Source organism: Nylanderia fulva, unplaced genomic scaffold (assembly GCF_048542155.1).
Source record: "Nylanderia fulva isolate GAGA-0341 unplaced genomic scaffold, ASM4854215v1 Scaffold38, whole genome shotgun sequence".
Classification (NCBI taxonomy): Eukaryota; Metazoa; Arthropoda; class Insecta; order Hymenoptera; family Formicidae; genus Nylanderia; species Nylanderia fulva.
In genome coordinates, this window is record NW_028190455.1 from 708,589 (window position 1) to 726,025 (window position 17,437).

At 47.7% G+C, this 17,437-nt stretch overlaps 1 protein-coding gene across 1 annotated transcript in view; it reads left to right on the plus strand.

Moving 5' to 3' along the window:
- sv (paired box protein shaven) overlaps window positions 1-17,437 on the plus strand; it is a 145,343-nt gene that overhangs the window by 106,327 nt on the left and 21,579 nt on the right. The window contains exons 6-7 of the mRNA XM_085485594.1: window positions 9,538-9,703; window positions 13,022-13,219. Of these exons, the coding sequence (XP_085341720.1) occupies window positions 9,538-9,703; window positions 13,022-13,219 (364 nt within the window). The remainder of the gene's footprint in view (window positions 1-9,537; window positions 9,704-13,021; window positions 13,220-17,437) is intronic.

Sequence of the window (17,437 nt, forward strand, 5' to 3'; positions counted from 1 at the left end):
GTGTTTGACATTTAGCATTTCCCGCGGGAAGGTTGCCTCTTTGTCTGTCGTCGAGGAATCTCATTCTCGTAACATTATCACGTATTTTCGAGAGACAAACGTACGTACGCATATCCAGATTATTTCGTCGATAAAAAAAAAAATCTCGCCTGTAATATCACGTGCAGAGTCACGTTTGATTATCGATTCTCATTGACTTTTAAAATATAAGACGAAAAAACCTCCCGCAACTTAGTTAACTCAATTAAATGTATTGCCGGAATCTAACTAATAAAATATCGTGACGCCGCGCCGACAAACTCGCGTGAAACGACGAGGATTTATTTCAGGGCGTCGCAATTTCTTTCTGTATCAAGCGAACGCGTCTAACCGGTCTGTCCGGGCGAAAGTAAGAGCTCCTCTTCTTAAGATTAACGATACTTTAGTGTTCTTTTAAAGAGATCGTCCTTCCATACCCGCCGTTCCCCTCCGGCAGGAATGCTCGGGATTAACCGCCACCTCAGCCGCCCTCTTCTCTCGTTCTCTCTCCCGCTTCGCGATCTCCACTTCGTTATTCTCCGCCCCCGCGCGTTACAGGAGGACTACGGTAAAAAAAAAAAAAAAAAAAAAAAAGAGTAGCGATCGTCGGAACTTGAAAGCAGGGCATTTTATGATGACTACAAAAGTGGTCGCGGCCACCGTTGGGGTGGTGGAGGGTGGATACGGCGAAACGCGAGGGTGAGCCGCCATCGCTACCTAGCTCCACCGCCTCCTTTCCTTCTTCGTCCTTAACAGGACCAAGCGACGCTACGTAAGGGAGGAACGGGAGCGAGACGAAAGGATCGGAGAGAGAATGAGAGCGACTATCCACTCTCGGCAGGACGGTGGGGACTTGAATTGATTGCTTTCATTACGCAAAAAAGTCGCCTTCTCTTCCCGCGAACGAGCCACTACCCCTCGCCCTTAACCCTCCGTATTTTTAACTTCTGCCGCGCGACACTGGCGGATAAGTAAGTGCGCTATTTACATCAAATCTCGTGAGTTATCGCCGCCGACCTTTCTTTCTTCCCCCTCTCTGGTGCTGCGAATCAAAAAGACTCGGGGATCAATCTTTTGTGTATCCGAAATTCTGCGCGCTACCATAAAAATGTCAATAGAGAGAGGCTTTTCTTCGGGAAGAAATTCGCTCGAGTCGCCTGAATTTTCGAGCCGCGAGAAGCGAAAGAAACATACATTATCGCGTGACACGGATATAGTCTTAACAACATCGTCAATTTCGCAGACGTCCCGCTCGGTCCGCAAACTCCTCGATCTCGCGCGCGCGCGCTATATGATAAAGGAGATTAATGCGGCGGTCGGCCGGCGGATTAGGAAGGATAGAGACTCGTTCGGGTACCGATTAGGGACAGCCCAAGAGCACGATGCGGCCGCATTACCCCAATGATCGATGCACCCCGCACGACGACCTCATCTGCATCTGCCCCTTCTCCGCCTTCTCGCATCACGGGACCTCCGGGTGGCTTCCCTATTCGCCCGCAAATGCGTCGTCTCAGCGTCGGGCAGACCGGTGCAATCATGTAGAGGACATATTACCCGTCAACGCGGCCGGTGCCGCTCGTTCGTTCAGGCAAATGATATGCCAAAGCGTAATCTCGAGCGAGATCCTCGAGAGATTAGGTCCGGCGTAGTAATGACGAATGGAGAGTCCCCGCTCGTGAGGATCACGCGTCAGGTGAAGCAGTAATTTTTGCGAGGGGCGAAAATAAGCCTCTCTCCGTCCTTCTTTCTCTCGTCTTCTTCCTCTCTTCGTCTTTCCCTCGCGGAGGAATTCCCTTTGCGAGAAACTTTATTTATCACCGTCCCGCTTCTGTCAAATATTAAGTATACTAACGAGGAAATTATAAATGGCGCTCTTTCCGGGAAATTAAAGATTTCTCATTTCCGATTGTTGAATTAAGGTTAAAACATGTTAATTACGGGGAAGATGATAAAAAGACGGATTTCTCCCGCGTCTCGAATAACATTGTACGCGCTCCCGAGATATATCTGCCTCGAACGAGTTTCTCGATATTCTCACGAATCGACGATCGAATCGAACTCGCTGTCGCTATACAAAGTTTCTCGCTCCTCGAGTGTCGGTGTCGCGTACACGCACCGCGTTACGCAACGCGGACGCTGTTTGACAAGGCGCACCGTTTCCCGATCTCGGGTATCTAGTGTCAGCGCAGGCTGGGCTCGGACGGAAAGAGAAAGAATCGCGAAGGAACGCACTCGAATGTAAACCGGACCCTTGTGAGATTCGCGGCCCAGCGACGGTCCCACCGACGACGACGACGGCTGACCGCACCTTCCGGCCCAATCCTTCCCAGCGTAACATTTAGAAAGGTGGTGATCTCCTCCGCCCTCGACCGCTTCGACAGGAAAATAATGCCAATTTTTTTTCTATTATTTCACACTTTACATTCTACATCATAAGCACTGGTATTCTCGAATTATGTTTATCTACTTTCTCGGTATCGTATGCACAACACTAATCCAAGAAATGAATTTGTTTTTTAAACTATTCTTACTGGCCCATTACATTCGAATCTAATTTCTAATTTTATTCGAAATTTGTTATATTTAAATCTATATAATATATATATATATATATATGTGTATACGTGTATTGAAAAGCGCATAAATAAAATATAGAGACGCAAGCGGACATCTTCTATTTACGAGCGGTTCGCGCGTATACCATTCGAACTTTTAAGCGTCATAAACCGTAAGTCTCTTCCGGCGAATAAGTATCTATATATTTCGCGATACGTATCATGTCCGAGAATAAGTTCCCAAGGAACGCGCGAGAGGAACGAGGAGAGCGAATACGCCGCACTTTGTAAACCAGTATACTATCGCGCCCCACCTTCCGCATCTTCCCCACCTTCCATCGTTCGCGACTTGCAGATATTGCGAGCGTGCCCTTTTCTCCCTCGGTCACCTTCGCCATCCCTCCGCAGCGTCCACGGCGTTTGTCTCCACGTAATCAGTCTCGTAATTAGTCGCGGCGATGCATGCCGCGGGACGTCGCGCGATGCGCTCCGGAAGTGTTAACCCTTTCAGTGCCAAGTTGCTGTAACGTCGTAAAGTTTGGGGAAATTGTATGCAAACGTCCTGTCCGAGCAATTCTTACAAACCGCGCCGAGACGATTTGGATAGGATTTCTGTCACCTTTGCGCCTTTTACAAAATTACTTATGAATACGCTATTCAACACCGAGAGATTCGTATGGAAGACGTGGAAGAATAACAGCGTACATAAGTAATAGAGAACTCTTCGAAGGATTCCGAATTATTCCTGCTGAAAGAGAGATCCACGTGTAATCTCGTGTAACATCGACAATGTGTCATACACGATCAACGTTAATGTTTAAATATTTGGTTGCACGACTTCGCCGCCATTGTCCTCTTTAGTTCCGCCCAAATTGCGACGGTAAACAAGTTTATTGCCATTCGATATCCTTTCGAATCGCGTACACGAGGAGCCATAAAACGAATAAATTATAGGGCACCGATATCACGCGTCGAGGAAGAACTAAATGGAGACGATCGAAGAGGAGAATCTTCAGAAGAACACGCCCGTGAGAAAGATCGAGGTTCAAGAATCGCGTTAAAATTTGTCGTGAAATCGCCAACGACGAATCGACAAACGCGTTTCATTCATCCTTATTTCGCGTACACCTACTCTCGCTTTCTCTCTCTCTCTCTCTCTCTTTTCGATCCGGTGATCGACGCGTGCCGCGATCCATTTCCGCGGGACAGAGTGGCGCAGAAGGAGAGGAATCCGAGAGAAAAAGAGAGAGAAGCGCGCGACGGAGGGTAACTTTTAAATAAATAAAATCGATAGGGCGCGACATCGTATCCGAGGGAGCTCAAGAGGTACGACCTCTTCCTCTCTGCCTCTCTCTCTTTCCCGGAGAGAGAAGAGGGACACCCTCATGAATAAGCAGTGCTCACGGGGGTGTGCGCCGCGTGATTTCGCGCGGGACTGTTGGCGGTAGACCAGCCGGCGAGCGTTTATTTCGCGCTCGCCTTCGTTCTCTCTTCCACAGAGATCGGCGAGAGATCCTCCGTCGTCCTCCCGCCTGCCATCCCGCGCCCGGGATGCCAATAACGAGGTTATCCCGCGCGACGCCGCCGCCGTTTCCGTAGAAACCCCTCGTCGCAGGGCGCTCTCCCACCCGGTGATCGCGTCGCGCCGACCAATCCCGGCCCGGGCTGGATGCCGATCGAGGGATGCGAAAGGCGGGGTCGCGCGCGACGTGGGGATGAAAGCTCGCCGCCGCGAGGCGGGGGTCGAAAAGCTGTCCGAAGTCACGTGTGTCCGTCGGCAGAAGCCACCTTCGTGCTCCACGACGTCGTCGGCCCGGTTTTGCCGCGACTCGCGCCGCTTCCTCTCGCGGGGCGACTGATAACGATAACGAGCTGCCAGGACCGTTCTCCAGCTTTCCGTTTTCTGCCGAAGAATCTTCTTGGATATAGATAGAGAGCCTTCCGGTCATTCGCTCTCATCTATCATCTATCAATGATGCGCTGGATGAATGTCGCACAGTTTCATGAGACGTGTAGAATGTCGGATTGTGTGGCGAGACACTCGGGATGTTAACTGGACCACTTGGATGCAGTGAGTGATGCAATCAGGTGATTGGTGAATTGTGGCGAACGATAAGAGGCAGTGCTCGTCGTATATGTGTCTCATAACTGCTGTTTCAAGTGTAACGAGAAGTGGAGAGATTACCTTTGTAATTTCGAGCACGACTCGCGAATGAGAACAATGTGCAATAGATAGATTTCGGGCGGGATTAAAAAGTACTTTAAAAGAGCGCATAAACACTCTCGCGTTTCGTATGAGATTTAAACGAACACTCCTCGAACGCTCACGTAGACAATGTTGTGAACTCTGTGAGAAATTGTGAACTCGTACGTGAAATTCTTCCGACTGGATCGGAGCGATGAAGCGACGGCCGACCGGGTGTCCGCAGCAGCCACCCGTCGTCCGGCACAAAGACACTCCTGATGACAGTCATTGTGTCGCGTCGCCATAAATTCGCCTGCTCCATCCACGTAAAAAGAGAAAAAGAGACGGGAAAGTCACTTCTGGAAACGCGCGAGAGGTCTTCATCGGCGGTCAATAGGACCGCCGTCCTTCTCGGATGTCTTTCGTATATTACATATAAAATCTGCTCCTCCGAAGAGGCAGGCACCTGGATACCCGATGGCCGTCGGGCCCGGAAGTGCCGCGATGGACCTCAGCACTACTCTGAGTAGTGCCTACCGATACAATCAGAACATGATGGAATATTACACCTGTAAGACATTTAACCTTGTATTTTCTAAACGTTATACGTTTCTCTTCATTATAGCCCTTTCAATCGCGCAAATTCGATATATTTTAAATTAAATTGCTTTTTGTCGTTTCTAAGATTTATCATTGTTTCATTTCAATCTTTCGCTTGATTGTTACCTCGTCAATCTTCTAAGTATGAAGAAAACGTTATAAATATTTAGTAGTGTCGGATATGTTTTTTATCAACGCCATGCAGATTCTATTCTGATCAGAGTTCTGAGCTCACGTTAACAATCATTTGCGTCAGACTGTGCAATCATGACAATCTTAATAAGTATCTAGATGTAAATGAATCTAGCCTTGTAAGCAAACACTTTTTCTCTTCTTATGCCGAGAGTTTTTTCTATAGTTAAACTCCGTCTATTCTCTACATTTTATATTTCTTCTAGCGCGAAACAGTCGCAAAACCGCGCTGTAAGTTAGATATATATTGTCAAAAAATTTCACGATAACTATGTAATGCAAAAAGAATCGCGAAATCGCGCGAAATCGTTTCCCGCGTGCGGAATTGCGGCGATTTCTCCTCGAGTTTGCCGACGATGCGTCGATTAAGTGGAGCAAACGGAATGATCGGAAAAGAGGAACGCGCGAATCCAACGACGCCGATGGACGTCGAAATGATAATGCGAAAACAAGAAATCTAATGGCCTTCGAGCTAACCGAGCCGTAGCGGTACCGGTACCGACGAAAAACTAAACCGCAATCATATCGCGATCGACGATTTGCGTAGGAGCTACTTCGCGACGATCTCTCTCTTTCTCTCTTTCTCTCTGTCTTCCTTCAAACTCGTAGAGAAATGTTACGCATCCGATTTAGTTGCTGCATTCATCCATCTTCGTCTCTGTGCGAACTTGATAAATTTTATCGCAAGTACATATAATTATAATTTATTCCTATAATTCTTCATGTAGAAGAGCTCTATTGATATAACTTTGCCCAGGATGTTACGCGAGAATAACGAGTTTGCCGATCCGCTGGCGTTTCCGTCCATTTAACGGTCCGACTATATTAATTAGACGAGTTCGAATGTCGCTTTTAAAGTTGCAGCAAATCGAAATCGTGTTCCGTTCACATTCGCGCGCAGCTGGTCTGTTAAATCTAATGAAAATACTACCAATTATGAAGCATTAACAAGAATGACGACGATCGCCGATTGCGCGTCGTAAAATCGTTTGTAACGAGATGCGTATCTTTATTGCATTCCTTAAAAAAAATTATTTTATTGAATATTTAATTTAATTTACTTTTAAAAAATTTAAGAATATCAATTTCTATTTATCGTATCGATATTATATATAGTCAGATAATTTGCACATGTCCGAGAAAAAAATTTTTTGTGGTATAATCAGCATGGAGGTGGGATGTTAACGCGCTTTTCAATTGCAATATAAATCGATCTGATAACGAGCAACGTCGTAAAATTCCGAGACGGTGAGTTTCATCTCCGAGCGTATTTTTCTAGCCATCGGATAATAAAGTCCGTCGTATTCAGGCGTGCTCGGCAATACATAACGTCGAGGCGTAATGTAATACGGGAACAAAGCAGCGCGATGCTGGAGAAATATCGAGTGACTATACGGGAATCTATATCAAAGTTCTTCTGGCTTCTCCAATATACACACGTAGTCGAGCCGCCGTGATCGTGTATCACCGGTCCTCATTTTATTGGCTCTGAAACTATCTTGGACCGGTCCTCCATTCTCGATTGCGAACGCGCCACAAAAGTGGAACGGGGCAATATACGTGCAAATAAAAAAAATACCCCATATACAGAGAGTTTCGATTTCTACCTCGATAGATATATATCTGAAAGAATTAAAATTTACACATATTTTTAATATTTAAATCAACAATTCTGCTCGCAGGCATTTTTGCGTACAAATCTTTTCTTTCGCCGCCATAGATCTGGGAAGGAATCGACTTTAAGATGAGAGATTCGAAAGATAATAGAAATCGGATGGTGGAGACTTTGCGATCCCATCGAGATTTCAAGGATATCATTTAAGACAAGGGGCACGTGCGTAATGAAAACGCAATGGCGACACGGGAATTCGCATTTGTCCGCAAGTAGTCCGCGACGCTCAGTCAGGTCACCTGATTTTGCATCGACGTTTTTACATACCGGCAGCTCGAATCGCGATTGATTAAATAGATGCGCTATCGGCTTTCTCCGATAAAACTGTAAATCCGATTCGATCGAGTCACGAAGTTGGATACAGCTCGACGAAATTGCGTGCGAATCGTCCTATTGTACAAACGACGCTCCATCATCGAGATTTCTATTAAAACGCTTTGGCTCGAGTAAAACCACAAGAGCCAATAACAATCATCACTCTTCTTCTCCTGGTCAGAGTCGATAAAACCCGTTTAGACTTTCTATTACCACGATGGCTTTCGAGGAATCTCTTTTCCCTTTTAGATTCCATAATTTCGTACGCAACATTACATTACGTGGAAGGAATGACTATGCGTGGCGTGTAGAGACAATAGAGACAATAGGGGCGCAATTACACGGGACTAGTTGGAGACGTTGCATCTCTTGATTCGACGTATCCCAGAAGTCCGGAACGGAGCGGACGGCAATAAGCTCCGGCGTGGCGGCCAGTTTCCAGCGACGGCAGCAAAATCCAGTAGCAGCCAGCAGTAGTAATAGCAGCGGTAGTAGTGTAGCAGTAGTAGCTAGAACGATTCGGGGGTGGTCCAGGCCGGAGCCCTCGCGTATAGCTGTGGTCAGCAGGCGTGACGGCGTGTGTGCGTGTAGTAGGGTAGTCATGGTACTCTCGCCCTGGCAGTGCCACCATGATGCCGACGACTATCCCCCTGACTACCGGCCGCGCCGCGGGGGACGCGACCATAAACGCGAGAGCGAATTGATTTGCGACCGGAAGGCGCGTATCGTTTCCAGTAATGATCGCGGAGACCTCATTGTCTTCGTGCGACGACGAGGTATCATCGAGCGGCGCGATATATACGGCTGAACGGTAAAAAAAACGTTGCGGTTCACGCCTCATGAAATCGCGGTGTTACCGTAATTACGAAATATCCCTCCCTCCTCGAATGGAAATCGCGAACGCGCGATGGCTCTCCGCGGCTCATTTCGTTTCTTCGAATTAACTTTACGTCGGACAGTGTTGGAATCGCCAAATTTTTATTTCGAATCAAATATTTATTCGAGTATATAATAATTCTTTATATCCCGAATTAACGAGTCGCTCATCCCGATAGAAATGTATTTGCCAGAACAAGTGTCGAAGAGGGAGATAAGAGCGACAGCGTGGCCGAATAACTAACTCGTCGTCGTCGAGGGTTCGCAGAAAACAACGATGATCATCGAATCATCGGTGCACTGGCACGAACAGGGGGACATATGTCGCGGCGCAGAACCCTCCATTACGATATTGGCTCCGAGTTATCGCGTTAGGCGGCTTTAATGCGCGAAAATGAAGCCTGCGACGAGACAGAAACTCGACGAGCAGCGGGGAGTAAACTAATAATAATGAATGCTCGACGTTGAGACCCTGGAACGTTTCTCGGCACTGCGAAAATGATTAACCGGCAGAAATATTAAAGTTCATCTTTCGCATTTTGGTTCGCCTTTGGTTCACGCACTTCATTACATCATTGTCCGATTGTTAAATCATATATATAATAAGTATATTTATTTAATATATATATAATAAATGATTTTTAAAACTACTAAAGCGTGAGAGAAACAAATAATTTTCTCGATAGAAAGCCTCGCTGGTGAACGGTACAATATTCCTCCGCAAAATCTGTCAAGTGGAATGATTCCGCGGCGATAGAGACCATTCGAGAGAAGATTTAACATTGGCATTCGCGATCCGTTCTGCCAGCTTCCTTTAATGATCGTCGATTTAATGCGCGCGCGCGCGAAGTCCGATTCACACGCAAATCGCGTTTAACGCCGTGATTTCACGGCGAATCGTTTATGGCACGTCGAATCGTTTTAATTCATGCCACCGGTTCCAACATGACGTTTAACAGCGGAATGCTGTTGCTATAAAAGTAAACGGACAAACTAATAATGTAAATGGCGCGTTTTAGCAAATACCTGTACACGATATCGATGATATATTTTTGCGAATATTTTTTATTAGCGGATTCAAGTCTCACGATCGATTAATACGTTATCGATCCCTTTTTTTTCAGGTCATGGCGGAGTCAACCAACTCGGCGGAGTCTTTGTGAACGGAAGGCCCCTACCGGATGTAGTGAGGCAGAGGATCGTCGAGCTCGCGCACAGCGGCGTCCGACCGTGCGACATTTCGAGACAACTCAGGGTATCTCACGGCTGTGTATCCAAGATACTGTCGAGGTGAGTACCGGCATCGTACCTCTGTATTCGTATCCTTAAATCGCGACCCGCCGAGTCATCGCGAGATGAGGGCGGAGATTAATCCGAGCGCGCAGCAAATTTTTCCAGAAAATTAATCTCCCACAATTTAATATCGCAAAGTTAAACGGTTCATTGTAAAGACGGCGAGGCGATCTATTTCTTTGAATAACGCATCCACACGAATCGATCGGCTAAAATGTATACATGTATATGCGAAGAGATGCGCGAGGATCGCATCTGAAAATCGCGTTTGCCAAGTTCGGAGAGCGGATAACAAGCACAAACAATGTCGTCGAAGGGCGAGTGATTTACGAGAGAATCAAGCTTATCCTCTCTTGCCAAACGCAACACCGCAATTTCCGCGTCGCGGAGTGGCCAAGGTCGTTTCCCGACTCGCGAACGAGAGGAAGAGACGCGAGGGCAAAAAAGACTCGAGACCAAGCTTTCTCGCTTCCCGAAGTGATTTAATTAAAGACGCTGCGTTAGGACCGCGAGGCAAACGGATTCTCGGGAAGGAGAGGGACGATGAAGGGAGAGACCGAGGGGGGGGGGGGACGAAGGGACCGGAAGGAAGGAACCGGCCCCTTCACTCTCGCGGAGTCGCCCGACGATATGCGGTTTCCATGTTTTTTCCACCCTCCTCCGGTTCCCTTCGCTCCGCTATGTAACGGGTGGCCTCGTGCCGCTTTGATGGCCCGAACGTCATTCGCGTCCCCCACGACCAAATATCATTGTCATATATCGCGCTCTTTCATGAATCCCGCATAATAAAGGCCGACTGGATTATTTACTGCCGCGACTAAAGTTGCCGCGTTTCCTCTCTTTCTTTCCTTCTTCCCGGCTCGGGCCCTTTCCCGGGCCGAGGCTCGTGTTCGGAGAAACGAGAGTTTGTCATTAACAAAAATGCGAGCGAGACCTGTCAGTCGAATTTCACTCTCCCGTGACGCGCGAGTCAAAATATTAGAGAGAGAGAGAGATTGAATTTTCGGATCTCGACACCGCGGAAGGATTGCGTCACAAGAGTCGTGCGACTCCGTTCGACACTTCGGGTCTTGCTTTTGCGCGGTTGCTAAATTTAAACGTAGACTTGCTCGAGAGGACTTGGCTCTCGTTCCAGCTAAATACACGGTGTTCTTCCGCGTGCGGATGTGTGACTTTATGGTCCGAAGATACGGCGAAAACGGCCTTTTAAGGGCCTGTCGACGATGTGACAAACGTTAACGGCGACTGCGTGCGCGCCTTTACGCGGTCACGCGTCGCTGATACGACGAGAACGCCGTTCGCCGAATCTAGGACGAAACCGGATACCGGGATTCGACTTCTAGGCGAGAGGGTTCGTAAAATCCGCCGACGGGGACGGCGTTGAAAGGCATCGACGCGACGCGGCGATCCCACGAAATCGAGTCGTCGTGTCTCTCCCTCGCGAAAGACCTTTCTGTCGCGCGACATACAAAGTGCTCCTTCTTCTTTAGAGTCGGCGCTTTGTGGCTCTTCGTATTCACTTCTGTATTCTAGACACGCCGCGGATTCCGAGGACCGTGCAAAGCTGGTTATGACTCGGATCCTGCGAAACGTCCTTCGTCGACGCGTAAGCGTGACAACATATGTCATTTCCTTGTTCGTGCTGTTACAACCGTCTAATTGATTAGCGATTGAGTAACTTGAATTGTTTGCTTGGCATTTTTATTGCTCCTTTGTAGATATGTACATATTGTAGATAAAAATTAAAGAAAATATCAAATTTTCAATTTGGGAAATATCGAAATATTAATATACAGTTATATAATCTGAAATTTATTATTTTTATGCTGCATATCGAAACAGGCTCTTTATTACTTCAACTACTATCGCTGATTATCGTTGATTAACGCTGTGCTTTTTACGGTAGCGTTAATGCGAAAAATCAGTGCGTCGGCCACGTAACGACGGGCGTAAATAATGCCATTCTTCCACGGAGGTGGCGTTTTCGATTTCGCGCAAGACTGTTTCGAATCCATTTAAATCGGAATTAATACAGCAAGGGTGAGAGAGAGAATAACACGTCGGGCGGCGGTAAAGATCGATTTGAAAAATCGCGCGATCTAATGGCCATTTCACGGTGGAGGCGGAACAAAGGGGAACGAAATATCAACGGGTGAGCAATGCCATGTGGGCCCGGAATAATGGGGCTTTACACACCAGATATGATCGCAATCATTTCGCGGAGGCGGCACGGAACCTAAAAGTCCTATTCGAGTACGTTTATGATTGTGCTTTTTTTAAGTACCGATCAATCGATACAAAATAGCCCTCGCACTAAATTAACAGAATCCAATATACATCAATAAAAATAGAATAATACAAAATAGTCCGCTTTTTTTATCAAAATGACAGAGAAGCTCATTCGGTGCAGATATATATATATATATATATATATATGAAAAATACGTTGCAATTTTAGCTAAAAAAATGCCTTCGTTCCTAGCTACAACAATCAAAACGCGTACAAAGGACGGAGGACTATAATTCGACTCGACAATCCGAGCCCCATTTTTTCCTCTGACATGCAACGCAAAAACCCTGTTACGGCGCTTTTATTCGCGCAAATATTTTTCATCGCAAAAAACGCGAAGCTTCCGACGCGCGTGCGTGTTCCGCACAGACACAGAGATACGCGCGTACGCAAAATTGGCCAGATATCTAGCTCGCGTATAGTGAGTCGACGTCGACGCCGACGCCGGCGGCGGACCCACATCCATCAAGGCGGCCCACAAGCGAACCATTATTGCGGACTATCCGGCGTAATTGAATTTAAGCACGAGCGAAGATATTATTTAACTAATTAGGCACAAAGGGCGCGTTCACGGCGGGCCAATCGCGATCGCCCATCTCGCCCATATACCCGGGCCGATGGGAGAGAAGCGACGAGAGATATCCGAAGGATAGAGAGAAAGAGGGAAGAGAGGAGGGATAGAGAGAGGGCAACAGCGGGAGGCCAGAAGCCGTTTGTTTTAAAACAGCCGGTCGTTGACGCGCCGCTGGACGGCGATTCGTTATTCCGACGTTGGCCGCCCACCGCGGGAAAAACGTTCGTTCCTCTCTCTTTTTCCCCCGCTCTTGGCGATTCCGTGTTCCACGATAGGACGAAAGAGGGAAAGAGAGAGCGAGCAAACTGCGAACTTTGGCGCGACCGATCTCTCGTCGGCATCGAGCTTTTAAGCGCGCGAGTTTCCCGCGCGACCTTTTTCTCTCGCGAAATAAGATGAGATAAGTTTGATAAGATTGATTGTAATGTTACGTTGTAATCTTACGTTGTAGGTATTACGAGACAGGCAGCTTCAAAGCCGGCGTCATAGGAGGCTCCAAGCCGAAAGTAGCAACGCCGCCGGTGGTCGACGCGATCGCTAATTACAAGAGGGACAATCCGACCATGTTTGCGTGGGAGATTAGGGACAGATTGCTGGCCGAAGGCATTTGCTCGCAGGACAACGTGCCATCCGTCTCTTCCATCAATCGGTGAGTCAATGTTGTTGTTATTATCGTTATTTATTCAGCGGATCATTTCATTCCGGGATTGTTGCATCCCCTCAAACGCGCGCTTGGCCATTTGACAATCAAATCGATGACAGAGTATATATAATAAAAATAGGCGTGTATAGATTTATAATTAAATTTATAATTAATGTGACATTCTATAGAACGCCTGAATAAATTCGTAACATAATGCAAACGAGCGCGTAAAAGCATCCCTTTAAAAAAATTAAGGACTCGAAATCTGATTAATGCGTGTCATTAATTTCAAATGAGAGATTATAAATATTCGTTTCATCGTATTCGTTGCATATTTTGAATGGAATGCATTGTTCCAAACTTTAGACGCACCGATGATATGGATCCTCATACATTCTAATCTTTCGACTAGAAATTCTTGATAATCTTTTTGAAAGAAAAAAATAAACATAATTTGAAATGTCACTAATTTCGCTAATCGTCGGTCGGAGCCGGTTCGAGGAGTCGCGACATATGCTTGGCCCGACGCGATCGGTTATCCAAGTCCGCGCGTGCACCCTCGCATGTGCATCGAGATAAGTGCGCATCCGCCCCGATCCTATTGACCTTTCGCAGGTTCCTTCGGGACCCGGGGCCGATTAATTCAAGTGTTTTTGCGTCGCCCAACCGGGCCGACGGAACACGAGTACCCCGCGTTTGTAGAGCGAGCCCTTACGAGATGGCGAGAGGGAGTGAGTTCCCGCGGGACGGCATTACAGCGTATCAGCACCGCACAAACTGAACGACTCGGTCTCTCCTCCCATTTTCGACCGACGAAAGAAGAAGCTGCAAGGGTACGCAGCGGGAGAAGGAGAGAAGCGACGAGATGGGGTGTATCCATTGATCGGCTCGCATATGTCCCGAGATTTAATCAGTCGCTACTTAAGATCTTATCTTCCGCTCCCCCGAGCGAGATATCTCTCTTTCTCTCTCTCTTGTCACGTTCTCTCCCTCCCTCTCTTTTTCATCTCCCGCACACGCGGGGTCGCCGATAATGAAATGGAGCGTAATGCGAATCGAATTGCGCCGGCAAGTGAAATTCACTAACGCGATTTCCGCGGGCCGCAGCCGCTAATGGAAACGCACGCAAATGAGTTAGCGCCCACGTAACGACGTAAGTGCTACGCGCGGCCGCTTATTTAAATTCCGCGTCGCGGTCGCGCGACGAGAGATCGGGATGCCGCGCAACGTCCAGTCTTCGAACGTTCTTCTATCGATTCAATCGCGAAATAGCGCTTCTCCAAATTCATTCCTTCCCTATCTTTTTTTTAACGTCACACTAAAATGCTCGACATATTAAAAACTTGAAGAAATGATCGCATCACGATAGGAAGAGAGAGCGAGCGAGGGAATTTTGTTACAACTCGGCGATTGAAATAGAAAGCAACGAGCGTCTTCCTATGTCATATTTCTCAATCGGTGTTTCGTCGAGTTGTCCATATTTATTTGTTCGTACGAGCGAGAGGTGAACGCGCATATATTTTCTTTCTTTCACTACGCGCGTCGCGCGGTCACGGTAGCGTGAAAAACGCGAGCGTGTGTGTAAGTACAAGAATTGCTTTCTGGCCGAGGTTTTCGATGTGTCTAGGATTGCGTCGAGGGTGCGGCGGTGGCTTGTTGCTCGAGTGACTTCTCCATCTCCTCCGGCTCCACCTCCGTACGATCTCCTCTGCCTCTCCTGGTCTCGTCTCTCCATCTCGCTCTCACCTTTCGCTTCTCTCTCTCTCACTTTGATCGTGGTCTCCTTCTCGCCAGCGCGACTCCTTTTCCTCCTTGTCCCTATCCCCCCGACTCGAGGCCCAGATGGCGGGTATTGATCTGAATCCGGAGAGCAGATCGCCTGGAAAAACTTACCCCGCGGATACTTACCTACCTACCTATCTACCTCGCTCGCTATCTACATGCATCCATATCCAACGTACCATCACCCACTCACGTACACCAAACCCGCAACCCTCCGCCCGATCCATTCCGCGCAGGTAAGTGCATTTCCGCTCGACGAGCAGCGGATAGAAACGCGCGAGCGTTTGGTCCCTTTGGAAAATGGCCAGCGGACTAATTATACAACGATTGATAACGAGAGAGGGGTCTCGAGAACTAAATATCCCGCGAAGCGTCGAAGCGGATGTAATCTCTGCCCGATGTGCAATTTATCGGAATGACGGTGCATTTTCGAGGGGAGAAAGTAAGTCGCGAGACACGGAGGTTTATCTCGTATAAGGATTGCTGCGACTCTCAGAAAATTGTGTAGACAATTGTTTTAAACTGGAGGAAAAGAAGAAACTGAGAGAAATACGAAATGAAAAACTTTGAATCGATCATGTTTTCATTGATGAGGCTTTGGCATAGCCGGAACTTAGTTTGGAGAAAGAGAGAAGAAAGATCTCGATATCAAACGCGATTTTACCGCGAAGAAACTGAGATGCATCAGCGAGCGTAGTGCGCCGGGATTTCTCCCATTATGAGCGTGTCCAGGTTTTTCTAGCCGCGAGGTAGCTTTCGGGGTGGAGAAATAATGATACAGCTAATATAATGTATTGTCCTGCTTTGCCGGAGCACTTCGAAATGAGACCGTCCGCGGGTAGAGGAAAGAGCGTGGGATGGCATGGGAGTCGCAAGAGGTAAAAAAGACGGACGAGGAGAGAGAGAGCGAGATAATGGAGTGGCTTTCGCGAAAAATAACAGTTATATATCCCGTGTATATGAGACAGGATTGAGGAGAGCGGAAAAATAGGCGAAAAACGGAGGGAAGATTGGACGTTAACAGTTCCGTGCCTTCTTCTTTATTCGCCAAAGACGCCGACGCAGCGACTTCGCGTTCTATTGTTCTCTTTTCGCGCTCTTTACGAATCGCGGAATGCAATGTCGTGATTAAAAAAGGACATTTCCTTCGCGCGATGGTTCTTACGTCTCTCTCTTTTTTTTTTTGTTGTTTTTTTAACTAAAAGGAGTTTCGTGTCGTCGATTCATTTAATATATTTGGCGGAACGAAGGAGCGTATTAATCGAAAATTGTCCGACGTACGTGAAAAAGCGTATGATAATTAAGGAATCGATGAAATGCGATGGAATTCATCTATTGCCGCGGCGCGATAAAGGTGAAATCGGGAGAGCCTGGAAGAAGAGTACAAAGGAAGAAGGATTGCCGAAAGAGGAGCCGCGGTGAATTTCAGGAGGAAATATTGATAGGCTCGGCTTCGACTGCGGAGTCACGGTCGAGTAGGCGGCTCTCTACCGAAGTCTATCTTACACGTATACAAACCCGCAAAGGCCCACCGCCCTTCTTTCTCTCTCTCTCTCCCTCGTTCTCCTTTGGTGTCGATCCCTTTCTATCTCCCTCCTTCTTAGTCGGAGGAGTCTCAGGAGCAGATCGATAAGGAGCGAGGTTCGCCCGAGAGCTTTACGCCGGGTTCACAACCGCCTTCTTCTCGTTTCCTCCTCGACACAACCCCCGACGCTTTCGCGTGCCTCTCGCGTTCGCCCCCGAAGCCGCAAGCTGCGACAGAGTCGATATCAGGGCCAAGGAAAAAAGCCGTCTCTCCCTTGACTTCCTGTTGTTCCGGTCGTGGGATCCTCCGTCCGTTAGATGCCAAAGGACTATTACCCGAACTGGTAGTCTCGAGCTTGAAGATTCTTTCGACGCGATATCCGTCGAAAAATTTATCTGTCGAATCTTGCAAATTTTTTAACTCCTTTAATTTTGTCGCCAAACTGTCGAAAACTCGAGCGATCCACGCACGATCGATCACACAGATTTTCAACCGTGGCTTTAATTCGACGTAATGACCGGTGCGGCGACAACAGTTGGCAGGAAATCTGTCGCGTCGAATCTCGCCGGAATTGTATCAATCTGTCATCGCTCTCTCGGTACGGCTCTATCGCGCGACTCAATCTCCCGCCGAGGAGACGCAACCGCTCTCCATTACTTCCATATCATTTCGCACTCCCTCTCCCCCTCTCAGAATCTGCCGAGGTGGCGGCTCGAGCCATATGGCTTGGCAGTACTCCTCGAGGACGCGGAAAGACTGCCAATGGGATGGCTGCTACTTTCATGCCACTTTCGGCTTTCCGGCCGACGTCACCGGTATATCTCCCCGTGTTCATCTCTCTTTCGGTTATTAAATTACATCCCCATAAATAATGCCCTGCCTACCCTACCCGCGGCGAGTTATTTACCATTCCATCG